Raw genomic sequence first — 27864 nt, 5'->3', positions numbered from 1 at the left:
CCCAGACCCCCCTGCCTCCTCACTGCCCTGGTTACTAACCCTAACCCTGCTGTGGCGACCCAGACCCCCCTGCCTCCTCACTGCCCTGGTTACTAACCCTAACCCTGCCGCGGCGACCCAGACCCCCCTGCCTTCTCACTGCCCTGGTTACTAACCCTAACCCTGCCGCGGCGACCCAGACCCCCCTGCCTCCTCACTGCCCTGGTTACTAACCCTAACCCTGCTGTGGCGACCCAGACCCCCCTGCCTCCTCACTGCCCTGGTTACTAACCAGGGTATTGGTGAAGGAACAGAACACCAGCCCTCAGACCTGTAGTCAGACACTATTTGCAGAGGAGTTCACAACAGGGGAGAATACCCTGACTAACTGCCTGCCCTCAAACTCTACAGACACAGTGATTCCTGGGCTCTGTCCTGAGCTCTGGCAGCTCCATCCGCTCATAGCGGGGCTGGAAGTCTGAGAGGAGCGAAGAGGACTCTGGTAAACAGTGGCAACTGGCAAGTTTTACTGAGTGGACGATCCCGGCTAAATAAATAAAATGAAATAAATGAAGTGATGGGGACTCACCCTGGGTCTGTCACCCCAGCAGCAGAAAAGGAATAGCTGGCCTGGGAGCAGCTCAGAGGACTGTACCCCATATCTTCAGGCCTCTGAGAATATGAAGAAGTCAAGGAACAGATCCTAACTTATAAGATAGGAAACATAAAATTCACAAAAAGTGATGTTCATCTCATAGAACAAAATGTATAAGATCTCCTAAGCCTGTGTTTGTTTACCACAGACCTTATTTTCAGAGTTTAGCCAAAAACTCCATTAATCTCCCCATAGGCTTTGTCCAACGAACCACGGAGGAGTTACAGCCTACAAAAAGACGCCATTACTATTGCTTTCTATAGTATGAACTATCCAATGATTGTAACAAACACATCTCACTATGGTAGTGTTTCCAGTCGTCCCTGGTGACTCTCCTAGGGATTTCATTCATCAGACTAGCATTTTCATAATGGCTGTATGGAAGATATTTTCAAATGAGTACAATAATTGATGATGTGCCAAGAAATGTTGGATACATTTTAGAGGTTTATACCCGAGGTCCATAAAGTGTTGTGATAAGTAACGAGTTACAACACAAAAAACAGCACTGTTTAAAAAAAACGGTTTATTGAAGTTGTGGCATTGTAGTACATTGTTGTTGTTTATGTCCCTTTATTAGGTAAACTAACAATCAGCACGCCAAGAGGTAGAAATTAATATCAGTCAGACACACACTCTGCATTAGTCCTCCTGAACACAAAACAACAAAATTACCTATACCTATCATCATTCATGCGAACACTGAAGAGTGCTGAAATCAATAACCTACTGACAAACAGCCTTCCAATTGATAAACACATACAATTGTCTGTGTTTGTGGTGGTAGGGGGTAGCACCAATTGGGGGCTACTTCATTTCATGTTCCCCTACTGATGACCTTTGCAGACTTGATCCTTGACCTCTAGGCTGATAAAACTATACAGTTCAAGTTAAGTCCAACCATGTATCACCCATCTCTCAACATTGAACTAACACTTTAACAAGGCTTTACCTATTAGAGCCACAATACAGAAGAGAATGACTCATATGAGTAAGAGCTGAGTCCTGGGGCTGGCTAATGGGGGGTGTAAGTCCTGGGGTTGGTGGGGGAGTCTGGGGCCAGAGAGGTGAGGGGTGGAGACAGGGGGGTAAGTCCTGTGGCTGGCTCATGGGGGAGAGAGGGAGGTTTGGTGGGGGAGTCTGGGGCCAGAGAGGTGAGGGGTGGAAACAGGGGGGGGGGGGGGTAAGTCCTGAGGCTGGTCCAAGTTTTCGTATTCTTTGTTTTTATGAGCATTTATGTCGTCTTGTTCTCATGTATTTTCGCTCTCATTCACTCCTTCTGTGCTGTGTACATTTACACCAGAGATCTGTATATAATGACTAGATGCTCATGTCTCCGTCCTAACAATGGGAGTCGTTGTCCCAAAGGTGGCAAGGCAGAAGACAAGCTTAGGTTCAAAATAAGCACATAGGGCTTGGAGATTGGAGTGACACTTGTCGTTTCGCCCCCCTGCCACACACAACAAAGATGAGAAATCTCTTCTTCCTCTCTGACAAGCGGTTTCAACTCACTATTTGCAGTTGTGATTCGGTCCAACAGAAAAGGTCATATGGACACCACAACACATGGAGAAATTATTTTACTGTAATAGAGGAGAAATGAACCTTTCTAATGAAACCCTGTTTATGTTTCAACTCCTCAGATTTTGAGCAGAGCAGACACTACTAAAAAACAAATTTACCAATGAACATTCATCTGGAAAATTAATGCTCAGTTTGTCGTGCGCGCATTACGGTACAACATATCGCTAGCAGTATTTTAATCAAATAAACACTGTTACACTAGCTGTCCAGTCTGTTTTATAAATGTGCAATAAGCATAAAATAATTCTAAGGAATTGTCATCTCATTCTCATTCAGAAATAAGGTAGGCCACTTGATTTCAACATCTGAACGAAGTGGACAGGCTAGCACGCTGTTCAAACAGTTGGAGATGGACAGAAGAGTGTGTTCATAACAATTCAACTGTTCTACCTTGTTAGCTGAATTCAGAGCTAATGAAATTATACCTAGATCCAAGTTGGCTAAACTAGAAATATAAATATTAGCTGGCTACTAACTAGCACGTGGGCTTGTGCTTGAGAGATTGTTTATGAGACCAATGATGAGACCAGTGATCATTTTCTAGAATGGCTGCTACATTATTAGTGAATGTGCATTATGCATGGTTCTGGTTACATTTGTAACAAAAAGTACATTTTTATAGACAGACCTGAAAGCCAGATTAGTGATTATTGCAAAAAAAAAGCAAGTACAACTATTTTGATGAAATAATGTAATGATTAGTGGGTCTTATGGTTGTGGAAGGAATATATTCAGCCTCGGTAAAATTACACAAACTCTGATTTCATGAAATTATTGCTGACTGTTTTAAATGCAGTGGATTTGACCTTTAACTGTACAACAAAGCTTATCCAGAGATGTTTTTTTCTTCTTCTAGATATATATAGTGAATCGCTTATAAGTGAGGTGAGGGTGGAGACAGGGGGGTAAGTCCTGGGGCTGGCCCATGGGGGTGGAGGGGATAAGAGGGGTAACTGTATAGTCCGGCTGACCTGGAGCCCATGCCCAAAGCAAGCCTACACAGGGAAGGGAGAACCAGGAAGAGAGAGGGGTGGTTAATACAGGCCAGACAAACGGGTAGGAAGAGATTGATTACTGCTCAGGAACAAATGAGTAAGTCCACAGCAGCGTTGAGAGGAGGGAAGGAGAACAGCTGAACAAAAAGATTAGTTATAAATACAAAAAAGAACGAGAATGAAACTAAGACACCGATAGAGACACTTCCCCTAGAAACAGACTTCCAGGGAACCACCCCCTCCCCTCCTCTTCATTTGACCCAGGAGAGGCTGAGGCAGCGGGCGATGAAGGCGTACGTGTCAGCCACCTCCTGGATGACCTTGCTGGTGGGCTTTCCGGCGCCGTGGCCCGACTTTGTGTCCACGTGGATGAACAGTGGATTGCTCTGACCCGACCAGCGGCCCACCACGTGCTGCAGCGTGGCAATGTACTTCAGGGAGTGTAGGGGGACCACGCGGTCATCGTGGTCACCCGTGAGGAGGAGGACGGCGGGGTACTGGACGCCCTCGCCCTCGGGCACGCGTATGTTGTGGAGCGGGGAGTACCTGGAAGAAGAAAAATAGATTTCTACAGGGACGATGATCGTCCATCACTGACAGATTTCTACAGGGATGATGATGTGCGGTAAAACTATTGTGTACAGGTTTTAATACACCAAACATGGAGCAAATAGATACAGTGCAATCCTCAAGTATTCACACACACCTTGACTTTTCCCACACTTTGTTACGTCACAGCCTTATTCTCAAATTGATAAAAAAATAGCCCATAGTTCATCAATAGCCCATAATGGCAAAGCAAAAACAGTTTATACATTTTTGCAAATGTATTGAATGTAAATGTAAATTTATTTACATTAGTACTCTACTTTGTTGAAGCACCTTTGGCAGCGACTGCAGCCTCGAGTCTTCTTGGGTATGACACTACAAGCTTGACACACCTGTATTTGGGGAGTTTCTCCCATTATTCTCCGCAGATCTTCTCAAGCTCTGTCAGGTTGGATGGGGAGCATCGCTGCACAGATATTTTCAGGTCTCTCTAGAGATGTTCGATCGGTTTCTAGACCAGGCTCTGGCTGGGCCACTCAAGGACATTCAGAGACCTGTCCCGAAGCCATTTCTGCATTGTCTATGTGCTTAGGGTCGCTGTCCAGTTGGATGGTGAACCTTCGCCCTAGTCGGAGGTCCTGAGCGCTCGGGAGAAGGTTTTCATCAAGGATCTCTTTGTACTTTGCTCCGTTCATCTTTCCCTCGATTCTGACTAGTCTTCAAGTACCTGCCACTGAAAAATATCCCCACAGCATCATGCAGCCAACACCATGCTTCACCGTAGGGATGGTGCCAGGTTTCCTCCAGACATGACACTTGGCATTCAGGCCAAAGAGTTCAATCTTGGTTTCACCAGAGAATCTTGTTCCTCATGGTCTGAGAGTTTTTATGTGCCTTTTTGCAAACTCCAAGCGGGCAGTCAAGGGCCTTTTACTGAAGAGTGGCTTCCGTCTGGCAACTCTACCATAAAGGCCTGATTGGTGGAGTGCTGCAGAGATGGTTGGCCTTCTGGAATTTTCTCCCATCTCCACAGAGGAACTCTGGAGCTCTGTCAGAGTGACCATCGGGTTCTTGGTCACCTCCCTGACCAAGGCCCTTCTTCCCCGATTGCTCAGTCTGGCCAGGCGACCAGCTCTAGGAAGAGTCTTGGGGGTTCCAACCTTGTTCCATTTAAGAACTATGGAGGCCACAGTGTTCTTGGACTTTCAATGCTGTAGAATTATTTTGGTACCTTTCCCCAGATCTGTGTCTCGGCGCTCACAAACAATTCCTTCGACCTCATGGCTTGGTTTTCACTCTGACATCCACTGCCTTTCCAAATCATGTCCAATCAATTTAAATGTACCACATGTGGACTCCAATCAAGTTGTAGAAACATCTCAAGGATGATCAATGGAAAATGGATGCACCTGAGCTCAATTTCAAGTCTCATAGGGTCTGAATACTTATGTAAATAAGGTGTCTTTATTTTCAATACATTTGCAAAAAATTCTAAACCCGTTTTCGCTTTGTCATTATGGGGTATTGTGTGTAGATTGATGAGGACATGTTTTATTTAATACATTTTAGAATAAGGCTGTAACGTAACAAAATGTGGAGAAAGTCCAGGGGTCTGAATACTTTCCGAATGCACTGTATGTCAAATAGCTGCACTTGACGTTTGCACTTTTGGAATTACACTAAATCAAGCGGTTCTGGAATACTGAAAGATTCATGTTAATATCCCAAACAGGCTAACTGTAGCCAGGTTCCAGATTTGTTTGTGCTGTGTAGCGAACACCTATGGTTACTGGCATGACAACCACCATAGAAGTTGGCTACAAAGCTAAACTGATCTGGAACCAGGCTAGGCTTAGGGAAGTGTAGCACTAGCACCCACTTGATGAGCCAGTCAAACTGCTCCTTGATCTCACAGCAGCCGAAGTCAGTGGTCCAGGCATGGCCGATGGTGAACTTGTGGAACTTGAGCATGTCCATGACGCCCACCTGGGCCACGGCACAGCCAAACAGCTCTGGCCGCTGGTTCACACACGCCGCTGGGGGGGCAGAGGGCAGGACAGACACACACACACACACAAAGACAGTAAGACAAAACCGCTGTATATACACAGACAGACATTCCGATGTCAACAAAACTGTTAGCTTAGGAAAGTGTCAGGGTTGGTTTTCAGGTCAATGACTAAAAGCATCAACAAGAAAAAGTGATGTCATTCCGCAACGTACCCACGAGCAGGCCCCCGTTGGACCCTCCGTTGATGGTGAGTTTGGAGGGGGACGAGTAGCCCTCCTTGATGAGGTACTCTGCTGCACACTGGAAGTCTGTGAAGCAGTTTTGCTTTTTGGCCAGCATGCCCGCTGGAGAAAAACACAGAGAGATCAATGTGTGAGTGTAAAAGTGTGTAAAACAGAGGGAATTGAGTTGAGAGGGGTTGTGTGTGTTACCTTTGTGCCAGGTCTCTCCGTACTCCCCCCCTCCTCTGATGTTGGCCACAGCCAGGACTCCTCCCATGTGTCGGACAAAGATCAGCCGTGATACACTGGGAAACAACATTTAACATCACCTTACTTCCTTTATTCTGTCTCTGACACCCCGTCTGTATCTGACACAACCGAAACGACCAGCAAATCCATCCAACAAGTTTGTAGAGTCACAAGCTTGATGTGATCATTGTGTACTAGGAATATGGGACCAAATACTATACTTTTGACTACTTTAATACACATAAGTGAATTTGTCCCAATACCTTTGGTCCCCTAAAATGGGGACCTAAACTGGGTACAACAAATGCTGTAATTTAAAACAGTTCACCCGATATGGATGAAAATACCCTCAAATTAAAGCTGACTGTCTGTACTTTAACCTCATAGGCATTGTATCACTTCAAATCCAAAGTGCTGGAGTACAGAGCCAAAAGAAGACAAATATTTTCACAGTCCCAATAATTATGGAAGCCACTGTGTGTATAGCAGTAAACAAGTACAATTTCATGAGGAAATGAAAAGAAGAAATCAAGATTAAAGCGACATCATTACATGTAGTAACTGAATGACACATCCAGTGTGACCTGGTGGCGGTACCTGTAGCTGGGGCGGTACCTGTAGCTGGGGGCGGTACCTGTAGCTGGGGGCGGGACCTGGTGGCGGTACCTGTAGCTGGGGGCGGGACCTGGGGGCAGGACCTGGGGGTGGGACCTATAGCTGGGGTCAAGACCTGTGGCTGGGGGTGGGACCTGGTGGCGGGACCTATAGCTGGGGGGGCGGGACCTGGTGGCGGGACCTATAGCTGGGGGGGCGTGACCTGGTGGCGGGACCTATAGCTGGGGGGCGTGACCAGGTGGCGGGACCTATAGCTGGGGGGGCGTTACCTGGGGGGCGGGACCTGTAGCTGGGGGCGGGACCTGTAGCTGGGGGCGGGACCTGGGGGGCGGGACCTGTAGCTGGGGGCGGGACCTGTAGCTGGGGGCGGGACCTGGGGGGCGGGACCTGGTGAAGGTACCTGTAGCTGGGGGTGGGACCTGTAGCTGGGAGCGGGACCCTGTAGCTGGGAGCGGGACCTGGTGGCGGGACCCTGTAGCTGGGGGGGGGGACCTGGGGGCGGGACCTGTAGCTGGGGTCAGGACCTGGGGGCGGTACCTATAGCTGGGGTCAAGACCTGTGGCTGGGGGCGGGACCTGGTGGCGGGACCTATAGCTGGGTGCGGGACCTGGGGGCGGGACCCTGTAGCTGGGTGCGGGACCTTGGGGCGGGACCCTGTAGCTGGGTGCGGGACCTGGGGGCGGGACCCTGTAGCTGGGGGCGGGACCTGGTGGCGGTACCTGTAGCTGGGGGCGGGACCTGGTGGCGGTACCTGTAGCTGGCGGCGGGACCTGTAGCTGGGTGCGGGACCTTGTGGCGGGACCTGTAGCTGGGTGCGGGACCTGGGGGCGGGACCCTGTAGCTGGGTGCGGGACCTTGGGGCGGGACCCTGTAGCTGGGTGCGGGACCTGGGGGCGGGACCCTGTAGCTGGGTGCGGGACCTGGGGGCGGGACCCTGTAGCTGGGGGCGGGACCTGGGGGCGGGACCCTGTAGCTGGGGGCGGGACCTGGGGGCGGGACCCTGTAGCTGGGGGCGGGACCCTGTAGCTGGGGGCGGCACCTGGGGGGCGGGACCCTGTAGCTGGGGGCGGGACATGGGGGCGGGACCCTGTAGCTGGGGGCGGGACATGGGGGCGGGACATGGGGCGGGACCCGGTAGCTGGGGGCGGGACCCGGTAGCTGGGGGCGGGACCCGGTAGCTGGGGGCGGGACCCTGTAGCTGGGGGCGGGACCCTGTAGCTGGGGGCGGGACCTGGTGGCGGGACCTGTAGATGGGGGGGCGGGACCTGGTGGCGGTACCTGTAGCTGGGGGCGGGACCCGGTAGCTGGGGGCGGGACCCTGTAGCTGGGGGCGGGACCTGGTGGAGGAACCTGTAGCTGGGATCTGGTGGAGGAACCTGTAGCTGGGATCTGGTGGAGGAACCTGTAGCTGGGATCTGGTGGAGGAACCTGTAGCTGGGATCTGGTGGAGGAACCTGTAGCTGGGATCTGGTGGAGGAACCTGTAGCTGGGGGCGAGACCTGGTGATGGTGGTACCTGTAGCTGGGGGCGAGACCTGGTGATGGTGGTACCTGTAGCTGGGGGCGAGACCTGGTGATGGTGGTACCTGTAGCTGGGGGCGGGACCAGGTGATGGTGGTACCTGGGGGTGGGACCTGGTGATGGTGGTACCTGTAGCTTGGGGTGGGACCAGGTGGTGGTACCTGTAGCTTGGGGTGGGACCAGGTGGTGGTACCTGTAGCTTGGGGTGGGACCAGGTGGTGGTGGTACCTGTAGCTTGGGGTGGGACCAGGTGGTGGTGGTACCTGTAGCTGGGGGTGGGACCAGGTGGTGGTGGTACCTGTAGCTGGGGGTGGGACCAGGTGGTGGTGGTACCTGTAGCTGGGGGTGGGACCAGGTGGTGGTGGTACCTGTAGCTGGGGGTGGGACCAGGTGGTGGTGGTACCTGTAGCTGGTGGTGGGACCAGGTGGTGGTGGTACCTGTAGCTGGGGGCGGGACCTGGTGGCGGTACCTGTAGCTGGGGGCGGGACCTGGGGGCAGGACCTGGGGGTGGGACCTATAGCTGGGGGTGGGACCTGGTGGCGGGACCTATAGCTGGGGGGGCGGGACCTGGTGGCGGGACCTATAGCTGGGGGGCGTGACCTGGTGGCGGGACCTATAGCTGGGGGGCGTGACCAGGTGGCGGGACCTATAGCTGGGGGGGGCGTTACCTGGGAGGCGGGACCTGTAGCTGGGGGCGGGACCTGTAGCTGGGGGTGGGACCTGGTGGCGGTACCTGTAGCTGGGGGCGGGACCTGGTGAAGGTACCTGTAGCTGGGGGTGGGACCTGTAGCTGGGAGCGGGACCCTGTAGCTGGGGGGGGACCTGTGGCTGGGGGCGGGACCTGGTGGCGGGACCTATAGCTGGGGGCGGGACCTGGGGGGGGCGGTACCTGTAGCTGGGGGCGGGACCTGGGGGGGCGGGACCTGGGGGGGGGGCGGGACCTGTAGCTGGGGGCGGGACCTGGTGGCGGTACCTGTAGCTGGGGGCGGGACCTGGTGGCGGTACCTGTAGCTGGGGGCGGTACCTGTAGCTGGGGGCGGGACCTGGTGGCGGTACCTGTAGCTGGCGGCGGGACCTGTAGCTGGGTGCGGGACCTTGTGGCGGGACCTGTAGCTGGGTGCGGGACCTGGGGGCGGGACCCTGTAGCTGGGTGCGGGACCTGGGGGCGGGACCCTGTAGCTGGGGGCGGGACCCTGTAGCTGGGGTCGGGACCTGGGGGGCGGGACACTGTAGCTGGGGGCGGGACCCTGTAGCTGGGGGCGGGACATGGGGCGGGACCCTGTAGCTGGGGGCGGGACATGGGGGCGGGACCCTGTAGCTGGGGGCGGGACATGGGGCGGGACCCGGTAGCTGGGGGCGGGACCCTGTAGCTGGGGGCGGGACCCTGTAGCTGGGGGCGGGACCTGGTGGAGGGACCTGTAGCTGGGATCTGGTGGAGGAACCTGTAGCTGGGATCTGGTGGAGGAACCTGTAGCTGGGATCTGGTGGAGGAACCTGTAGCTGGGATCTGGTGGAGGAACCTGTAGCTGGGCGCGAGACCTGGTGATGGTGGTACCTGTAGCTGGGGGTGGGACCTGGTGGTGGTGGTACCTGTAGCTGGGACCTGGTGGTGGTACCTGTAGCTGGGTGTGGGACCAGGTGGTGGTACCTGTAGCTGGGGGTGGGACCAGGTGGTGGTGGTACCTGTAGCTGGGGGTGGGACCAGGTGGTGGTGGTACCTGTAGCTGGGGGTGGGACCAGGTGGTGGTGGTACCTGTAGCTGGGGGTGGGACCAGGTGGTGGTGGTACCTGTAGCTGGGGGTGGGACCAGGTGGTGGTGGTACCTGTAGCTGGGGGTGGGACCAGGTGGTGGTACCTGTAGCTGGGGGTGGGACCAGGTGGTGGTGGTACCTGTAGCTGGGGGTGGGACCAGGTGGTGGTGGTACCTGTAGCTGGGGGTGGGACCAGGTGGTGGTGGTACCTGTAGCTGGGGGTGGGACCAGGTGGTGGTACCTGTAGCTGGGGGTGGGACCAGGTGGTGGTGGTACCTGTAGCTGGTGGTGGGACCTGTAGCTTGGGGTGGGACCAGGTGGTGGTGGTGGTACCTGTAGCTTGGGGTGGGACCTGGTGGTGGTGGTACCTGTAGCTGGGGGTGGGACCAGGTGGTGGTACCTGTAGCTGGGGGTGGGACCAGGTGGTGGTACCTGTAGCTTGGGGTGGGACCAGGTGGTGGTACCTGTAGCTTGGGGTGGGACCAGGTGGTGGTGGTGGTACCTGTAGCTTGGGGTGGGACCAGGTGGTGGTGGTGGTACCTGTAGCTTGGGGTGGGACCAGGTGGTGGTGGTGGTACCTGTAGCTGGGGGTGGGACCAGGTGGTGGTACCTGTAGCTGGTGGTGGGACCTGTAGCTTGGGGTGGGACCAGGTGGTGGTGGTGGTACCTGTAGCTGGGGGTGGGACCAGGTGGTGGTGGTGGTACCTGTAGCTGGGGGTGGGACCAGGTGGTGGTGGTGGTACCTGTAGCTGGGGGTGGGACCAGGTGGTGGTGGTACCTGTAGCTGGGGTTGGGACCAGGTGGTGGTGGTACCTGTAGCTGGGGGTGGGACCAGGTGGTGGTGGTACCTGTAGCTGGGGGTGGGACCAGGTGGTGGTGGTACCTGTAGCTGGGGGTGGGACCAGGTGGTGGTGGTACCTGTAGCTGGGGGTGGGACCAGGTGGTGGTGGTACCTGTAGCTGGTGGTGGGACCTGTAGCTGGTGGTGGTACCTGTAGCTGGGGGTGATTGAGATGTTGAACCCTCCGTAGCCGTAGAGGAAGGCAGGGTGAGAGCCGTCCAGCTTCAGGCCCTTCTTATGGACGATGAACATGGGGATCTCTGTGCCGTCCTTACTAGGGTAGAATACCTGGACACACAGATACAGGGGCTTGTTGGTGTGAAAACACATACATGGTATCAGTCAATTCTGGTGGTTTGTATTTGTATAGATCATCATCTAAATAAATTAACTTTTTAGGAGAGGCGCTGAACAACGGAAGATAAAACTATACATGAGAAAAATGTCGCTCCTTCCTGTCGATATATTTGACCAACGTTTCATCTTTAGCCTAAAAATGGGTCAAACATATCCACCGCAAGGAGAGATGAGGGTGCAACTTTCTTTTAATTTGTATAGTATGCGTGTACACAGAGTGTACAAAACATTAGGAACACCTGACCAGGTGAATCCAGGTGAAAGCTATGATCCCTTATTGATGTCACTAGTTAAATCCACTTCAAATCAGTGTCGATAGGGAGGAGACAGGTACAAGAAGGATTTTTAAGCCTCGAGACAACTGGGACATGGATTGTGTATGTGTGCCATTCAGAGTGTGAATAGGCAAGACAAAAGGGCCTTTGAACTGGGTATGATAGTAGGTGCCAGGCACACCGGTGTGTGCCAAGAACTGCAATGCTGCTGGGTTTTTTATGCTCAATAGTTTCCGGTGTGTATCAAGAATGGTCCACCACCCAAAAGACATCCAGCCAACTTGACAACTGTAGGAAGCATTGGAGGCAACATGGACCAGCATCCCTGTGGAACACTTTCAACACCTTGTACAGTCCATGCCCCGACAAATTGAGAACACTTTAAAAGCCTCAAAGGAAAAGATAATCCAACTTTTAAAACAAGTTATTTTTGTCTAGTTACAGCAGTCAACTAGCTAGGTAGCTGTTTGTTTTCTAGAGCGTTCACTCATTTGTTGGTAAACAATTAACAAGCTAATTGACTACCAGACGTTCCTGTCAACGGAGTAGCCAGTAAGAAACGAGATATGCTGAATAACAGTCTACAAACCACTTGAGGGAAAATAAATCTGATTTGACTGTTCAGACAAGTCACATTACCAAGAATCAGATTTGTATCTGATTTCAAGCCACCAACAAAGGTGGTTTGAAATATCTGATTCCATGTACTTTTTGGCTGTTCAGAATGCAGGGGGGAAAAAAGAACAGATTCAAACATTTTTTATTTTATTTGAGTCACTTGTAGGTATCTTACCTGAGTGGTTTGGTAGTCGGAGGGGTCAAAGCCTTTGACGGTGACCTCGCGGAACACGTGGGGCTGCAGGGGCTCCTTGGTCAGGTCACAGTGGTAGATGATGGCTGGACAACAGGACAAAGACAGGGAGAGGACAGGTCATTGACTTGTCACTGTAGTATGATAGAAGATCCATACGGACTCCTGAAATAACCTGTATGAGATGGTCTGATAGCATGAGCGATACCTGGCGGCGGGAAAGAGGTGAAGTTGTTGAAAATTTGTGTGTGCGCATTGGTGCATGTGTGTGTGTGTGCGCCCATGCCAGCATTCGTGTATCCAAGTCTCCCTCTAATTCCCTCTCGCGTCTGTCCGGTGAAGCCCACCACAGAGTGTATGTGTGTGTGCGCTCTGACACCACGTGTCTTTGCTATGACACCACGCAAGCCTGTCCCCGACACCACGCAAGCCTGTCCCCGACACCACGCAAGCCTGTCCCCGACACCACGCCTCTGTCTCTGATACCTGGCGACAGAAAGGAGGTGAAGTAGTAGAAGATCTCAGAGTCTCTCTTGCGTCCGGTGAAGCCCACCACAGAGCCCACGTCCAGAGAGAAGGTCCTGAGCTCCTCCCCCGAGCTCAGACGGTACATCTTCAGCACATTCTTCACGTCGTGCAGGAAACACACAAAGAGGAGGCTGTTGTAGGTACAGGTGGCAAACACTAGAGAGGGGGACCACAAGACGAGGGTTAGTCAAACAATCTAAAAGTTTAAAAACCATGATCACCTAGACAGAGTATTCCTAGACAGAATATGGATGTTATTTCCTGTTAGGACCTGCTTTAAACCAACTGTAAAAAATAAATAAAAATTAAAAATTAAAAACTGTTAGTGCTTTCAGAAAGTATTCATACCCCTTCACTTAATCCACATTTTGTTGTGTTACAACCTGAATTCAGAAAGGTATTCAATCCAAATCTCACCCATCTACACACAATACCCCATAATGACTAAATGAAGACGTTTTTAGAAATGTTATTGAAAATTAAATACAGAAATCTCATTTACATAAGTATTCACACCCGAGTCAATACTTTGCAGAAGCACCTTTGGCAGCAATTACAGCTTTGAGTCATCTTGGGTATGTCTGCATCAGCTTTGAGTCGTCTTGGGCATGTCTGCATCAGCTTTGCACATCTGGATTTGGGGATTTTCATCCACTCATCCTTGCAGATTTTTTCAAACTCTTAAATTAGATGGGGAGCGATGGTGAACATCAATCTTAAAGTCTTTCTACAGATTTTCAAGTCTTGGCTTTGGCTGGGCCACTCAAGGACTTTCACATTCTTGTTCTGAAGCCTGTATGCTTGGGGTCATTGTCCTGTTGGAACGTAAATCTTCACCGCAGTCTAAGGTTGTTTGCACTCTGAAGCAGGTTCTCATCAAGGATTTGGCTCCATTCACCACCCTGCTTCACAATAGGGATGGTGTTAGACAGGCGAGGTGCTGTGCCTGTTGTCCTCCAGAGCGCTTTGCATTTAGGCCAAATAGTTACTTTAAAAAAAAAATCCCTTTAGACCACAGAATGTTTTGCCTTATGCTCTCTGTCTTTCATGTGCCTTTTTGCAAACTCCAGGCATGCCGTCATGTGCCTTTTTCAGGAGTGGCTTCCATCTGGTCACTCTCCCATAAAGCCCAGATTGGTGAAGTGCTGTAGAGACTGTTGTCCTTCTGGCAGGTTCTCCCATCTCAGCCAAGGAACTCTGTAGTTCTGTCAGAGTGTTCATTGGGTTCTTGGTCACCTCCCTGACCAAGGTCCTTCTTGCCCGGTTGCTCAGTTTGGCCGGACGGCCAGCTCTAGGCAGTTCCATATTATTTTCATTCCCCAATGATGTGCTCTTGGAAACATTCAACACTCTAGACATTGTTTTATACCCTCCCCTCATCACAATTCTCTCTCGAGATCTATGGACAGTCCCTTGGACTTCATGGTATAGTTTCTGCTCTGACATGCACTGTCAACTGTGGGACCTTATATAGACAGGTGTTTCTTTCTAAATCATATTCATTGGTCACAGGTGGACTCCAATCAAGATGTAGTGACATTTGGATGATCAAAAGAAATTGGATGCACCAGAGATTAATTTGGAGTGCATAGCAATGAATACTTATGTCAATGAGATATTTATGCATTTCATTTTCAATAAAATAGCAATAAATGTATACATGTTTTCACTTTGTTATTATGGGGTATTGTATGTAGATGGGTGAGAAAATACATTTTGAATTCAGGCTGTAACAACAAAATGTGGAATAAGCCAAGGGGTATGAATACTTTCTGAAGGCACTGCATGTCTTCACTGTTTGCTCCTACTGCCAAAAAGTGAATATCTAAATTATCACAAAAAGTGATTACCAAATTATCTATTTCACCTTTAGCTATACTAAAACATCACTTATTGAGAGCAGAACACAGCGGACATTACTTTTTCCTTTTAAGTGGATATTCTTGTTGTCGAGCTATAAAGTTAGCATATTATGTTGGTAAAACCCTCTTCTTTCATTCAGTCTGTGACCTACCGATGACGTCCTTGTCATGCTGGGGGATGAGCTCCTTCCAGTTGGCCTGGGCGGGCTGGGCGAAATCGATGTTGATGAGACGGTAGCGCGGGGCCTCCAGGTTGGTCTTGAAGGTGAACACCGTGCCCTCGTTGGTCACATACTCGTACTCCGCATCAAAGTTGTCTATTAGCTTTACCCACGGCAACAGGCCTGGAGGGGAGAGAGATAACTTGGCATCTTCAACTAAGCTACAGTCAACTAAACAAATACTCTTAGTAAGGCAACACATGGGGAGGGCCAATCAAGACATTGAAAACGCAAGACACTTACAATACATTCACAACACAATACATTCACAACTAGGGCTATTATGGTGACCGTATTACCTCCAAACCGGAAGTCACAAGGCATGAAGGCAGTCAAATTCCACATGAACGTTTAGTCACGGTAATTAGGCTTCTCCAAGCTCTGATGCTGATGATGGTCATTAGTAGCCTACTAAAGTTGCTAACTGCCTGGTACTCAGCACTCTGTTGTCCCTCTAATCACTCTGACATCAATGAAAATGTTTATATATTTTTTTATTTTACCTTTACTTAACAAATTCTTATATTCAATGACGGCGTAGGAACAGTGGGTTAACTGCCTTGTTCAGGGGCAGAACGACAGAATTTTACCTTGTCAACTTGGGGATTCGATCTTGCACCCCTTCGGTTACTAGTCCAACGCTCTAACCACTAGGCTACCTGCCGCCCCTGAAAATCTGATCATACACTTCACGCATGAGTTCGTGTTGCGCAACATTTTTATAGACTATGCAATTGTGTGAGAAAATAGAGATAGCTGATAGGATGCTTTTTTTAATGGAGGCTTTCTATAGGCTAAACCTATATTGATTTATAAACTTTCCTAATATTAAGCATATTGCTTCTCTTAACAGGAGCCGACATGGCTTGCATGAAAATTAACGGGACCTGGCAACAGAGGTCCCCCGCCCCACAGTTGTTGTCTTCTCACCAAGCTGCTTGCCTATTGTCCTGTAGCCCATCCCAGCCTTGTGCAGGTCTACAATTTTATGCCTGATGTCCTTACACAGCTCTCTGGTCTTGGCCATTGTGGAGAGGTTGGAGTCTGTTTGATTGAGTGTGTGGATAGGTGTCTTTTATACAGGTAACGAGTTCAAACAGGTGCAGTTAATACAGGTAATGAGCGGAGAACAGGAGGGCTTCTTGAAGAAAAACTAACAGGTCTGTGAGAGCCGGAATTCTTACTGGTTGGTAGGTGATCAAATACTTATGTCATGCAATAAAATGCTAATTAATTACTTAAAAATCATACAATGTGATTTTCTGGATTTTTGTTTTAGATTCCGTCTCTCACAGTTGAAGTGTACCTATGATAAAAATGACAGACCTCTACATGCTTTGTAAGTAGGAAAACCTGCAAAATCGGCAGTGTATCAAATACTTGTTCTCCCCACTGTATATGTTTTGATAAAGGTTTGTATCACAACTAAAGTGGTCAAATAACTTTTTTAAATGAAGCACATTAATCTGCTTTACAAGGGGAGTAGAGCCTAACTACATACATAAGCAGCGCATGAGTTTCAAGTTTGGGGAAGATCATTTCCGCTAATGGAACATTCACGCTCATAGCCCATGTGGGCGGTGCTGCGCTTATAATGTGAAGAAATAGCCTAATAGTTTATCAACATTAAGTTAAATGTTCTGATCTGTTGTGACAGCATCATTGCGTGAAAAAAGTTTGTTGATGCTAGTGGTTGTATTAATTTGGGATCTATCACATCCCACAACTGTCCCAGACTATGTTTGGAATATTTATTTCTCACACAGAATAGGTCGACTTTTGTACTTTGGGGGATAGTAGATTTACATATGCTAGTGCTTTTGCTGTTCATTAGGCCTACACATCTTGTTGGCTGACGAAAAGTAAATGTGGACAGTTCTTCCAATATCTTCAATATGCACCTCAGAATTGGATAAGGACACGCGCAGATGCGTCCCCGATGTGTCTGTCTTCACTTGTAGCCTGTGAGAAAGACCTGATCATGTGATGGAGAGCCATGTGAGTGAGAGGTGCTTCGGAGCATGCAGCACTCAGGGAGAAAGGCTGAATATAACAATACCATTTCCTAAGGGCACAACAGCCACTGGCTGTATAGGAGTACCTATTTCTTTGTTAACCGCTCAACACAGAATAGTCGCATGTGCGCACTTCCTCAAATCGTTTGGAGAAAATATCCGTTCTATTTTATTCAGCTTTGTTCAATTGTATTCTTCAAAACATAAAATAATGCCACGGAATTCTTTTTTTTTTACCCATTTTTTTTTTTTCTCCCCAATTTCATGGTTTCCAATTGGTAATTACAGTTTTGTCCCATCAGTGCAACTCCCATACGGACTCTGGAGAGGCGAAGGTCGAGAGCCGTGCGTCCTCCGAAACACAACCAAGCCGCACTGCTTCTTGACATAAAGCCCGCTTAACCTGGAAGTCAGCCGCACCAATGTGTCGGAGGAAACACCCTACACCTGGCGACTGAGCCAGAGTGCATTACGCCCGGCCCGCCACAGGAGTCGCTAGAGCGTGATGGGACAAGAACATCCCTGTCGGCCAAACCCTCCCCTAAACCGGACAACGCTGGGCCAATTGTGCGCCGCGCCGCCCCATGGGTCTCCCGGTTGCTGCCGGCTGCGACAGAGCCTGGACTCGAACCAGGATCTCTAGTGGTACAGCTAGCACTGCGATGCCGTCCCTTAGACCACTGCGATGCCGTCCCTTAGACCACTGCGATGCCGTCCCTTAGACCACTGCGATGCCGTCCCTTAGACCACTGCGATGCCGTCCCTTAGACCACTGCGATGCCGTCCCTTAGACCACTGCGATGCCGTCCCTTAGACCACTGCGATGCCGTCCCTTAGACCACTGCGATGCCGTCCCTTAGACCACTGCGATGCCGTCCCTTAGACCACTGCGATGCCGTCCCTTAGACCACTGCGATGCCGTCCCTTAGACCACTGCGATGCCGTCCCTTAGACCACTGCGATGCCGTCCCTTAGACCACTGCGATGCCGTCCCTTAGACCACTGCGATGCCGTCCCTTAGACCACTGCGATGCCGTCCCTTAGACCACTGCGATGCCGTCCCTTAGACCACTGCGATGCCGTCCCTTAGACCACTGCGATGCCGTCCCTTAGACCACTGCGTCACTCGGGAGGCCCCGATGCCACAGAATTCTAAGCAAATCTCGTCTGCTAAATCAACTAGTGTAGCCTACAGCCATTTGGCATAGCCAGACCTAACATAAGGACAACTCAGAGTATGCTATTCGGTCCTTCTGAAATAGACAACATTTTCTTCATATCATGTTTCTTTAGACCTGTCTAAAATAATGGATTTATTAGACTTTTTAAAATGTAGATGTTCCAAAGGTCTGTGGAAGCCAGGAGTTGCTAAATGTGATAATGTTAATTAACAGTCAATTACCATGAGACCGCCAGTTATTTGCTTGACAATCTCCGGCTGACGACATTTCATGATCGCCACAGCCCTATTCACAACACAAGACATTGACAATACATTCACAATCTATAGTGGGTGTTCTTGATAACACATCAAGTCAAAGCCTATGCCCTACAACAAATATGGTAGCCGGTCAGTGGATGGTGATTATGAGTTAAAGAGAAAGACTGATCTGATTAGGTTGTGGTGTGTATGGTACCTGTGATACCCTGAGCAGAGGTTTGAAGGTCACAGTACCACAGCCGGTTGACCGGGTCACAGCCCTCCCTGATGGACAGCAGTACGTAGCGCCCGTCATCTGACACCTGGAGTGAGACCGCACACGGACACCTTTCAGAATGCTAATACAACAACACTGTGCAGCTAGCGCTAATCAACCAGAAACCTACACTGATGACTAGAGGCATTATGTCACTAGAATTAGGATTAGAAATATCAGGGACATAAGACAAGAACTACAAGTCAGATTCTGTGCTGTCCACTTCCCTCTATGGACATAAAGGGAGAGGACTGGTGTAACACAGATGGTGGAAACTCACGAGTGCACACTTCATGCACGTTGTGTCTCCTCAAAAATGTACTAGGACTAAAGTTAAAAACCATTTTTGCATTGTCTAAGAGATATGAGACAGTCAAGTCCCGGTCTGTTTAGTGTCTAGCCAAGTCCAGCAGCGTACCTCGACCCCACTCATCCACTTGGGGTGGTCGGGGAACTCGGCACACAGGCAGTCCTGGGACTGGGGGGTCCCCAACACGTGGAAGTAGAGCTTCTGGTGCAGGTTGGTGGACGTCTCAGTGCCTAGATGAGAGAGACAGTAATGTGTTCATCTATGTCTGCCCCCTTGTGATGATGAGGAACCTGACAGATGTCAGGAAGGAAGGATGGGATGTAGACGATACGTAAACACAACACAGGATGAGGTAGTGAGGACAGAGGCTGCTCAGTTAAAAAACATTCTAGTGAAGCAGGATGTCCATAGGAAAGTTAGCCTGGAATCCACACTGAATATCACCTTGTTTAACTACTGCATAAAAAGATATGGTTTTCTGATTGATTGAAGGTGATCCAATGGCAGGTTAATTGATTTTGCATAAAACCCCTCACTAAAGACAAACACAAAGTGTTTTGATAAAGGCAGATCCTGACTGAACCCGTGGAATGAAACAAACCATTATTCATTGTAGATTCCGGGCTAGGATGTCCATGTAAAATTAATACATTTAACTAAAACAAAAAATTGAACAAACTAGTTCCCCTCTAAATATCCAAACATCCCCTCACCGTCACTCTTGCCCTCCTGCTTGGGGTAGGAGTTGTAGAAGAGGCCCTTGCCGTCATGGGTCCAGGACATGCAGCTGAACTTGACCCTCTCCAGCCGGTCATTTAGGGCCACGGCCCCCTCCACCCGCAGGAAGCGCATCTCCACCCAATCAGAGCCGCTGGCGCTGGTGCCGTATGCTAGGTACTCGCCGTCCTCTGAGAATGCATAACCTGAAGGACACAAGTAGAGCATAGTCAGAGGAACCATTCACATTATTTACATTGTGAAGTGTTGAATATATTAATTTATAATGCATTGTGAATAGTGTTGAATATATTAATTTATAATGCATTGAATAGTGTTGAATATATTAATTTATAATGCATTGTGAATAGTGTTGAATATATTAATTTATAATGCATTGAATAGTGTTGAATATATTAATTTATAATGCATTGTGAATAGTGTTGAATATATTAATTTATAATGCATTGTAAATATATTCATATTGCGTTTATATACACATCATTGGCAGGTTCTAGTATCTACTGTATTTTAGTGCCAACACGCACTGTACTGGCTTATAATTTTACTTTCCCTTTCACATGGTCCTTTCCAGCAACTGTGGTAGATGTGTAAACAGGCCAGTGCAGCGTAAAGGGTGATACAGTATACTGGTTGATTCTAGGCTATTCAGTACAGTAGAACGTGATGTCAGAAACACACATCATGAAGGAAACAGTCATCTGTACAGTATTACAAACAAGACAATATTCTACATCATAATGAGCATTGCTTGACCATCTTTCCATCCCCCACCTCGTAAAGCGACAGTCCCGTCCTCAGAGAAAGTGTTCGGGTCCAGGAAGACCGTGGGCTCTGCCTCTAGACTCTCCTGAACATACATTACACTCTGGTTCTGGAGGCCCGTGTTGTAGAAATGGAAATACCTGCAGCGGGGGGTAAAGTATCAGTACAAAGCCAAGGAACTAAACTACCCAAAAGACAAGTCTCCATCTTTAGGGGAAGGCTGTATTTTGGCTCATTCTCAATTAATATTGCCTCAAGTCCTCTCTCCTTGCTTCCTTCTCAAAATGCATTGGACAAGAAAATACATGAGGAAGCATGGATCTCCCCGTCCACTACAGTTGAGAACGAGGCAGAGAGAAAGGATGTGAGGAGTCACAGAAAGACAAATTGAGAAAAGGTCAAAACCTCCATGTACGGCCTCAAGTCTCCCTCTTTCATTCTCTCACCTGCTCCCCCTCTTGAAGGGGCAGCTGTATTTGGGGTAGTCGTAGAGCTCCGTCATGCGCTCCTTGAACAGGTCCCGCACCTCACAGCGCTCCAGGTAGGGCAGCGTCAGCTGGTTCTGAGCATTGACAAAAGCCTGGGAAGAAACAAGACAAACTCAGCAAAAAAAAGAAACGTCCCTTTTTCAGGACCCTGTCTTCAAAGATATTTGGATTTTTACAAATTAACTTCACAGATCTTCATTGTAAAGGGTTAAAACACTGTTTCCCATGCTTGTTCAATGAACCATAAACAATTAATGAACATGCACCTGTGAAACGGTCATTAAGACACCAACAGCTTACAGACGGTAGGCAAAAGGTCACAGTTACGAAAACTTAGGACACTAAAGAGGCCTTTCTACTGACTCTGAAAATCACCAAAAGATGAATGCCCAGGGTCCCTGCTCATCTGCGTGAACGTGCCTTAGGCATGCTGCAAGGAGGCATGATGTGGCCAGGGCAATAAATTGCAATGTCCGTACTGTGAGACACCTAAGACAGCGCTACAGTGGGACAGGATGGACAGCTGATCGTCCTCGCCGTGGCAGACCACGTGTCACAACACCTGCACAGGATCGGTACATCCGAACATCACACCTGCGGGACAGGTACAGGATGGCAACAACAATTGCCGAGTTACACCAGGAACGCACAATCTCTCCATCAGTGCTCAGACTGTCCGCAATAGGCTGAGAGCTTGTAAGCCTGTTGTAAGGCAGGTCCTCACCAGACATCACCGGCAACAATGTCGCTTATGAGCACAAACCCACCATCGCTGGACCAGACGGGACTGGGAAAAAGCACTTCACTGACGAGTCGCGGTTTTGTCTCACCAGGGGTGATGGTCGGATTCGCGTTTATCGTCGAGGAATGAGCGTTATACTGAGGCCTGTACTCTGGAGCGGGATCGATTTGGAGTTGGAGGGTCCGTCATGGTCTGGGGCGGTGTGTCACAGGGAAGCAATGACTGAGCTTGTCATCATTGCAGGCAATCTCAACGCTGTGCATTACAGGGAAGACATCCTCCTCCCCCATGTGGTATCCTCCCTGCAGGCTCATCCTGACATGACCCTCCAGCATGACAATGCCACCAGCAATACTGCTCGTTCTGTGCGTGATTTCCTGCAAGACAGGAATGTCAGTGTTCTGCCATGGCCAGCGAAGAGCCCGGATCTCAATCCCATTGAGCACGTCTGGGACCTGTTGGTTCGGAGGGTGAGGGCTAGGGCTATTCCCCCCAGAAATGTCTGGGAACTTGCAGGTGCCTTGGTGGAAGACTGGGTAACATCTCACAGCAAGAACTGGCAAATCTGGTGCAGTCCATGAGGAGGAGATGCACTGCAGTACTTAATGCAGCTGGTGGCCACACCAAATAATGACTGTTACTTTTGATTTTGACCCCCCCTTTGTTCAGGGACACATTATTCCATTTCTGTTAGTCACATGTCTGTGGATCTTGTTCAGTTTATATCTCAGTTGTTGAATCTTATGTTCATACAAATATTTACACACGTTAGTTTGCTGAAAATAAACGCAGTTGACAGTGAGGACGTTTCTTTTTTTGCTGAGTTTATTAACACCACTGCAATGACCACTAACTCACAGAAGGTGGGGCTCGTTGCAACATCTACGCAGCTGATCCCAAAATAGGGGGTCGCCTGATATGAAAATGGGGTTGTGGGAGAATTTCCAAAATCCCGGTAAAGAATATATAATTGTCTTCGTCTCTCAAAATCATTGTAATGTGGTTTACCTTAAAAATCTAAATGAAAATTATTCAAATATAAAAGTAAAATTTCAACCAGAGAGCACCCTTAGGTAGTGGGAAAAGGCCACTGTGAATGGCTCAGCCCACTACGCTATGAAACCACACACTCTTGCAGAGACTGAAATTAACGGCCGCAATTGATATGGTGAAAACAATGTGTGGGGAGGCAGAGGCACAGACACTCACATCAATACTTTTGTCAGATAACAATGTGAAACTAACAATTTATGCTATAGCTAGCAATCAAGAGGAAACTGCCTGAACGACTCAAAAACTCCCCTCTCCAAATGGACAATAGCTGTGAGGGCCGAGATGCCCATGCATTGACTTGTGTTCGCTACATGTACTCTCTACGAGGACATCCCCTCGTAGAGGGTATGAAACGGCACAGGGGATGTTCAGTGTGCTGCATGGCTATATTGACAAAAAAAACAGATTCCATGGGATTGAATGGTGGGCTTTTCCACAGATAGGTCTACATCTATGGCGGGAAGGCCTCTGCATTCTAGTTATGAATGTGTCTCCTTCTGCCATATGGACGCATTGTATGATACACCCACTGAGCTAGAAGGGATACACTGAAAGCAACCTGTGGAAAAAGAGCTGAGCGCAGAACTCTGAGATATGCAGCAGCTAACTTCGATTGTAAACTTCATCGTGCACACCTGTTCACAAAACTACTGAAAGTGGAGATATGGGATCAGAGAAGGACAATGTTCTATTTCACACCGAGGCTTGGTGGTTATCAAGGGGGAGTGTTGGAAAGATTTTTTGAATTGAGAGAGGAACTGTTGTCATTCGCAACGGATGTAAAAAAAACAGACTGTTGACTTTGTGTAATGAAAAAAAAAAAGTGTCTCCTTGCCTATGTAAGAAATATTTAGAAAGGGGGAAATACAAAATATTCTACATGAGTGACCAAATCAGCGAAATTCGTTTGACTGTGATCCTGGCTCAGTTAACATGCCAGTAAGTGAAACCTAACAGCTGATCACGCTGTCATGTGGTCAAATGCCACAGACCATGCATTCACGGGTCACTATGGAAGAGTTTTGGTTCCTGAGTCAAAGGGAATACTGTTCTGTCTCCCGCCTAGCATTAAAACTCATGGTATGCTGATTCAGTGCTCTCATCTGCATTAAAGACAAATATCAATCCAGGTTGGATGTGACAGAAGAGGTGAGGGCGCACTGTCGACTGACTTTGAGAAGCTCCGACGCAACATGCATCAAACACACCCATCTCATTAGTGGATGTGAGATAAGAGCAATTATGTCAAACTAATTTGCAATTGATTCTCATAGCCCCACCTTAAAGTATGTGATGGTAAGTTGAGAATACGATCTAGAATGTTTTGCAATTGACTGCCATAGCCCCAATTAAAAAAGTTAACTTGATGGCTGTTAATTACATACATTTTCATAAGGTCACGAGAATTTTCATGTAACAAAATGGGGTCATGGGTCAAACAAGTTTGGGAACCACTGATCTACGGTGTCAGTAGCTCAGGGATCATCAACTAGACTCAGGACAATTTTTTCTTGAGTGGATGGTCGTGGACCGGAACATAATTACAAATCATTTGTAGACTGCAAATTGACAGCAAGAAGCCCAAACAGATATAATAATTAACTAAAACATAATTATTTCAAACCTTACTTACATTTATATACGATCACATACATCTTTATTATGTGTGGGAATACTTTGGAAGAGATTTCCAAAATTAAAACCACTTGCAGTTGATTTGCTGGTATTTTTACCATCTTTTATGTCCAAAAATAAACAAATGTTTTTTATATAACTTTTTGCTCAGAAGACTTGGGGGGCCAAATAAAATCACTGCCAGTTCGGGAACCCTTCAGCTGCCTATGTCAACGCTATGTTTGGACATTCTAGGTTTATACCTTGTTAGTGACTTGACTGTCCCATATCTGTTAGACAATACAGACATGGGTCTTTGTCCTTGATTTTGGGAAGGTGTTGACAGTGGCACGCAATCCACATTGTCCAACTAACTTTATACCTAGATAATGGTGCTAATATTACATTTCATGTGAATTTCTGTCACCAAATTGACGTTGACTAAGAACTCCCTGACAAACGTGCTGGTAACGTTGCCACAACATTCCTTGAGCCAGTGGTGCTGAAATACACACCGTATTTGGAGTGACATGACAGACAGCATTTACCTGCGTCTTCTCGCTGTCTGGGTCCTCCAGCCAACTGTACGGGTCAGGAATCTTGTTGCCATGGTAGTCATCCACCTATCAGAAATAACAAGCCGGTGAAATGCAGAATGTGCGCCAGCAGTCAGCCAACAAATTTGATCATTCATCGTTTGCTGCTGGCTGTTATGTGATAACTAGCTAAGCTAAAATGGCAGAGGCAACTTTAGCTGCTAACTAGCCAGCCTAAGCATGGCTAGCAGCTAACATGAAATAAAGCTAACAAAATCCTAGCAAGCTAGCTCATTCATTTGAGCTAGTTATACTACAAGACAACAGTTAACTAGCGAACTCGGTTGATATGTTCATTTGTTCAAATAACGTTACTAGCTAAGTTATTTTAGTAGCCTCAAGCTATCCAACTAAATAGAGGGCTAACTAGCAAGTGCCGGTACATGACACGCTCACTGGGTTATAAAGAGCAAGCTAGCTAGCAAGTGGCTAGCTCCTCATCATTCACTTGAAAGCGACATGACTAGCTAGCTGTTACTGGTTACTACTAGCTAGCTAACAAGCTAGTTAGCATGTTACTTACAACTGCCTCGTCACGGTAAGCATGTGGGTACTGAAAAGACATCTTAGAAGTGACTGTTCAGGGATTCCGTAATAAGAAAAGTTGTGTAAAAGAATAAATGACTGGTTTTGTTATGACTTTCTGGATCCGAACAAACATCAACTTGAATGTTGAAGCTCTAGCCAGAATGGATTTGCTTAGTTATGCTGCGTTCATAACCAAGTGGGAAGGTGGTATTTACCACATACGACTGGGGATTCTAGTAGAACGGCCCTCCAACTGGTAATTACTATATCATCACTGAGCTCAGACTTCTCCCACATGCTAAACTCTGATGTTGTCTACGAAGGATATGACCTCGATATTAACATTTTCTGAAGTTAAATACAACAACAAACCATTATTTATAAAAGACATCTATTAATATGGATTTTGAACACTATACATGGTTCACAAGCACGAGATCTGTGCTTTTAGTTTATGGTAGACGCAGCTTTTTTTCCATTAGCCAATCAGCGTTTCTCAACAAGTTCAAAGCACGTGACTGTATCCAACTCGTATTTGCGACTTAACTGGCAATTACCACCATCACACGTGGTTATAAACGCAGCATTAGCTGGAAACAATCAAAAGTCACCTCCAAGACAGCATCCAGGTTGGCTGATAGGAGCGGTTGAGTAGCGAGAGCGTCCTCTGTCGGTGGATTTGTGGATGAAGAGTGGGTTTTGGACGGCTGAATTTGGATCTATAATGATGAGGCTATTTACGTGCAATATTTGAAAGTAAATACACGCAGTGGCGATTTTAGCATGTCAATTTTGGTGGGGCAAACAAACCAAAAAAATATGTAGATGCATGCCAGCAAAGCCACTACACTAAACGATCCATTAATTGTACTCTAACGGTGACCACAACTTGTTAGGACCTACATAAAGCTGTCCCAACAGCAGTCCCAATACCTTACCACTGCTACACATGGCTATCAGCAGAGCCCTGTCTTTCAGCGAAACAGTTCATTCAGCCTCATTTACTGCCTTGGCTGACTTACTTAAACAAATGTGATTTCTACTGACAGTTGAGATGTACAAACTATGGCATAAGGGGACAACGAGCAATCCGTAATTTTGATTAAGACATTCATGAGCGAGCTAGGACGGATGTAGTCAATATAACTATTTGTTTAGCACTTTTGAAATGTACAATGGCAGAATTCAGAACATGGGCCGTTCTTACAGTATTCTCCCTGTACACCAAGTCAGAACCGTAGGATAAATAAAGGGGGCATATAAACAGACAATGAAAGCTCTTACAACATTCGATGATGACATTTCTCTAAAACAGGCTATAGGCTACATGTGCACCACCAAGTCAGAACAGTATTCTAAATTATGAGGGGAAAAGGGACCAAATTATTAAGGTGAGGCACATGGGCAACAACAGCTTACTACACAACATACACTTGGTATTACTTTCTTAGCTACAGTATACATATGTTCCTGGCATATTACATTTATTCTGCAGCATAAAATACATTTTTGGACTCACCTTGTTGTGCTGTGCTCACTTGAAAAGGAAGGTGGTGTGATGGTTCTTCGTGGGAAAACTGTCATCAAAGTCTGGCATTCTCTGGATTTATGATGCTTTCAAGACAACTGGGAACTCGGGGGGAAAAAAGCAAGGTTGAATCATGACGTCGGTGATCTTCAGGTCGGAGCTCTAGAAAGATGCCAGAGTTCCCGACTTGCAATTCCGAGTTGGATGACTGTTAAAAATGTATTTTCCCAGTCGGACCTCTTTTTTTTTTCAGAGATCCCAGTTGTGTTGAACTCACTGAAGTCTGAGATTTCCCAGTTCCGTGTTTCCAGTTGTTTTGAGCGTGGCAGAAGTCATGCTGGATTGACAATATGGCCAATGTTGAATGTTTATCCTTTTAAAGCTTGGAAAAGAGACCCTTAAACCCAGACTTGGACCAAACACCCACTCCACTGAATAACAGGTTAGTGATTGCTTTGTAATGCTTGCAGTGAGCCACTGATTCCTTCCAAACCACTCATTGTTGAATTTGCGATATCCAACTTGTTGTGTAATGTTTAGGGCCAATGATCACCGATTCATTTTATCTTTAATTTCTCTTCATGTGACAGAGAATTGAAAAGGATTTGCCAGTAGATTGTCGACTTGATTCATGATGACGACTGCTAGTTTGCTAGCTAAGATTTTGAAAGAATGATGTCGACATGATCAGTCCAATCAAAGCTACGGTAGATATAATCAAATTCAATCAAATTGATTTATAAAGCCCTTTTTACATCAGCCGATG

The 27864-nt window shown here is 48.0% G+C and overlaps 1 protein-coding gene across 2 annotated transcripts; it reads right to left on the bottom strand.

The window, feature by feature from the left end:
* Nucleotides 1–1145: 1145 nt before the first annotated feature.
* prep (prolyl endopeptidase) lies at nt 1146–27329 on the bottom strand. Of its 2 annotated transcripts, none has more exons than XM_082961662.1 (15): nt 27090–27329; nt 24995–25069; nt 20996–21129; nt 20559–20689; nt 19760–19969; nt 19155–19276; nt 18677–18782; nt 14956–15147; nt 12900–13097; nt 12396–12499; nt 11122–11258; nt 6205–6299; nt 5986–6117; nt 5642–5798; nt 1146–3759 (listed from the first exon to the last, which is right to left on the bottom strand). In XM_082961662.1, exons 3-15 carry the CDS (start codon nt 21049–21051, stop codon nt 3465–3467), a joined length of 1935 nt encoding a protein of 644 aa, XP_082817788.1. In that variant the 5' UTR covers nt 21052–21129; nt 24995–25069; nt 27090–27329; the 3' UTR covers nt 1146–3464. The 2 variants fall into 2 exon arrangements, with proteins under 2 accessions (XP_082817788.1, XP_082817787.1); XM_082961661.1 differs by lacking the exon at nt 27090–27329 and adding an exon at nt 25566–25781.
* Between the last annotated feature and the right edge of the window lie 535 nt (nt 27330–27864).

The sequence above is a fragment of the Salmo salar genome, chromosome 15 (genome assembly GCF_965601325.2).
Source record: "Salmo salar chromosome 15, fSalSal1, whole genome shotgun sequence".
Lineage (NCBI taxonomy): Eukaryota > Metazoa > Chordata > Actinopteri > Salmoniformes > Salmonidae > Salmo > Salmo salar.
Note: the sequence above shows the minus strand (reverse complement) of the source record. Positions and strands in the feature narration are given on the sequence as shown.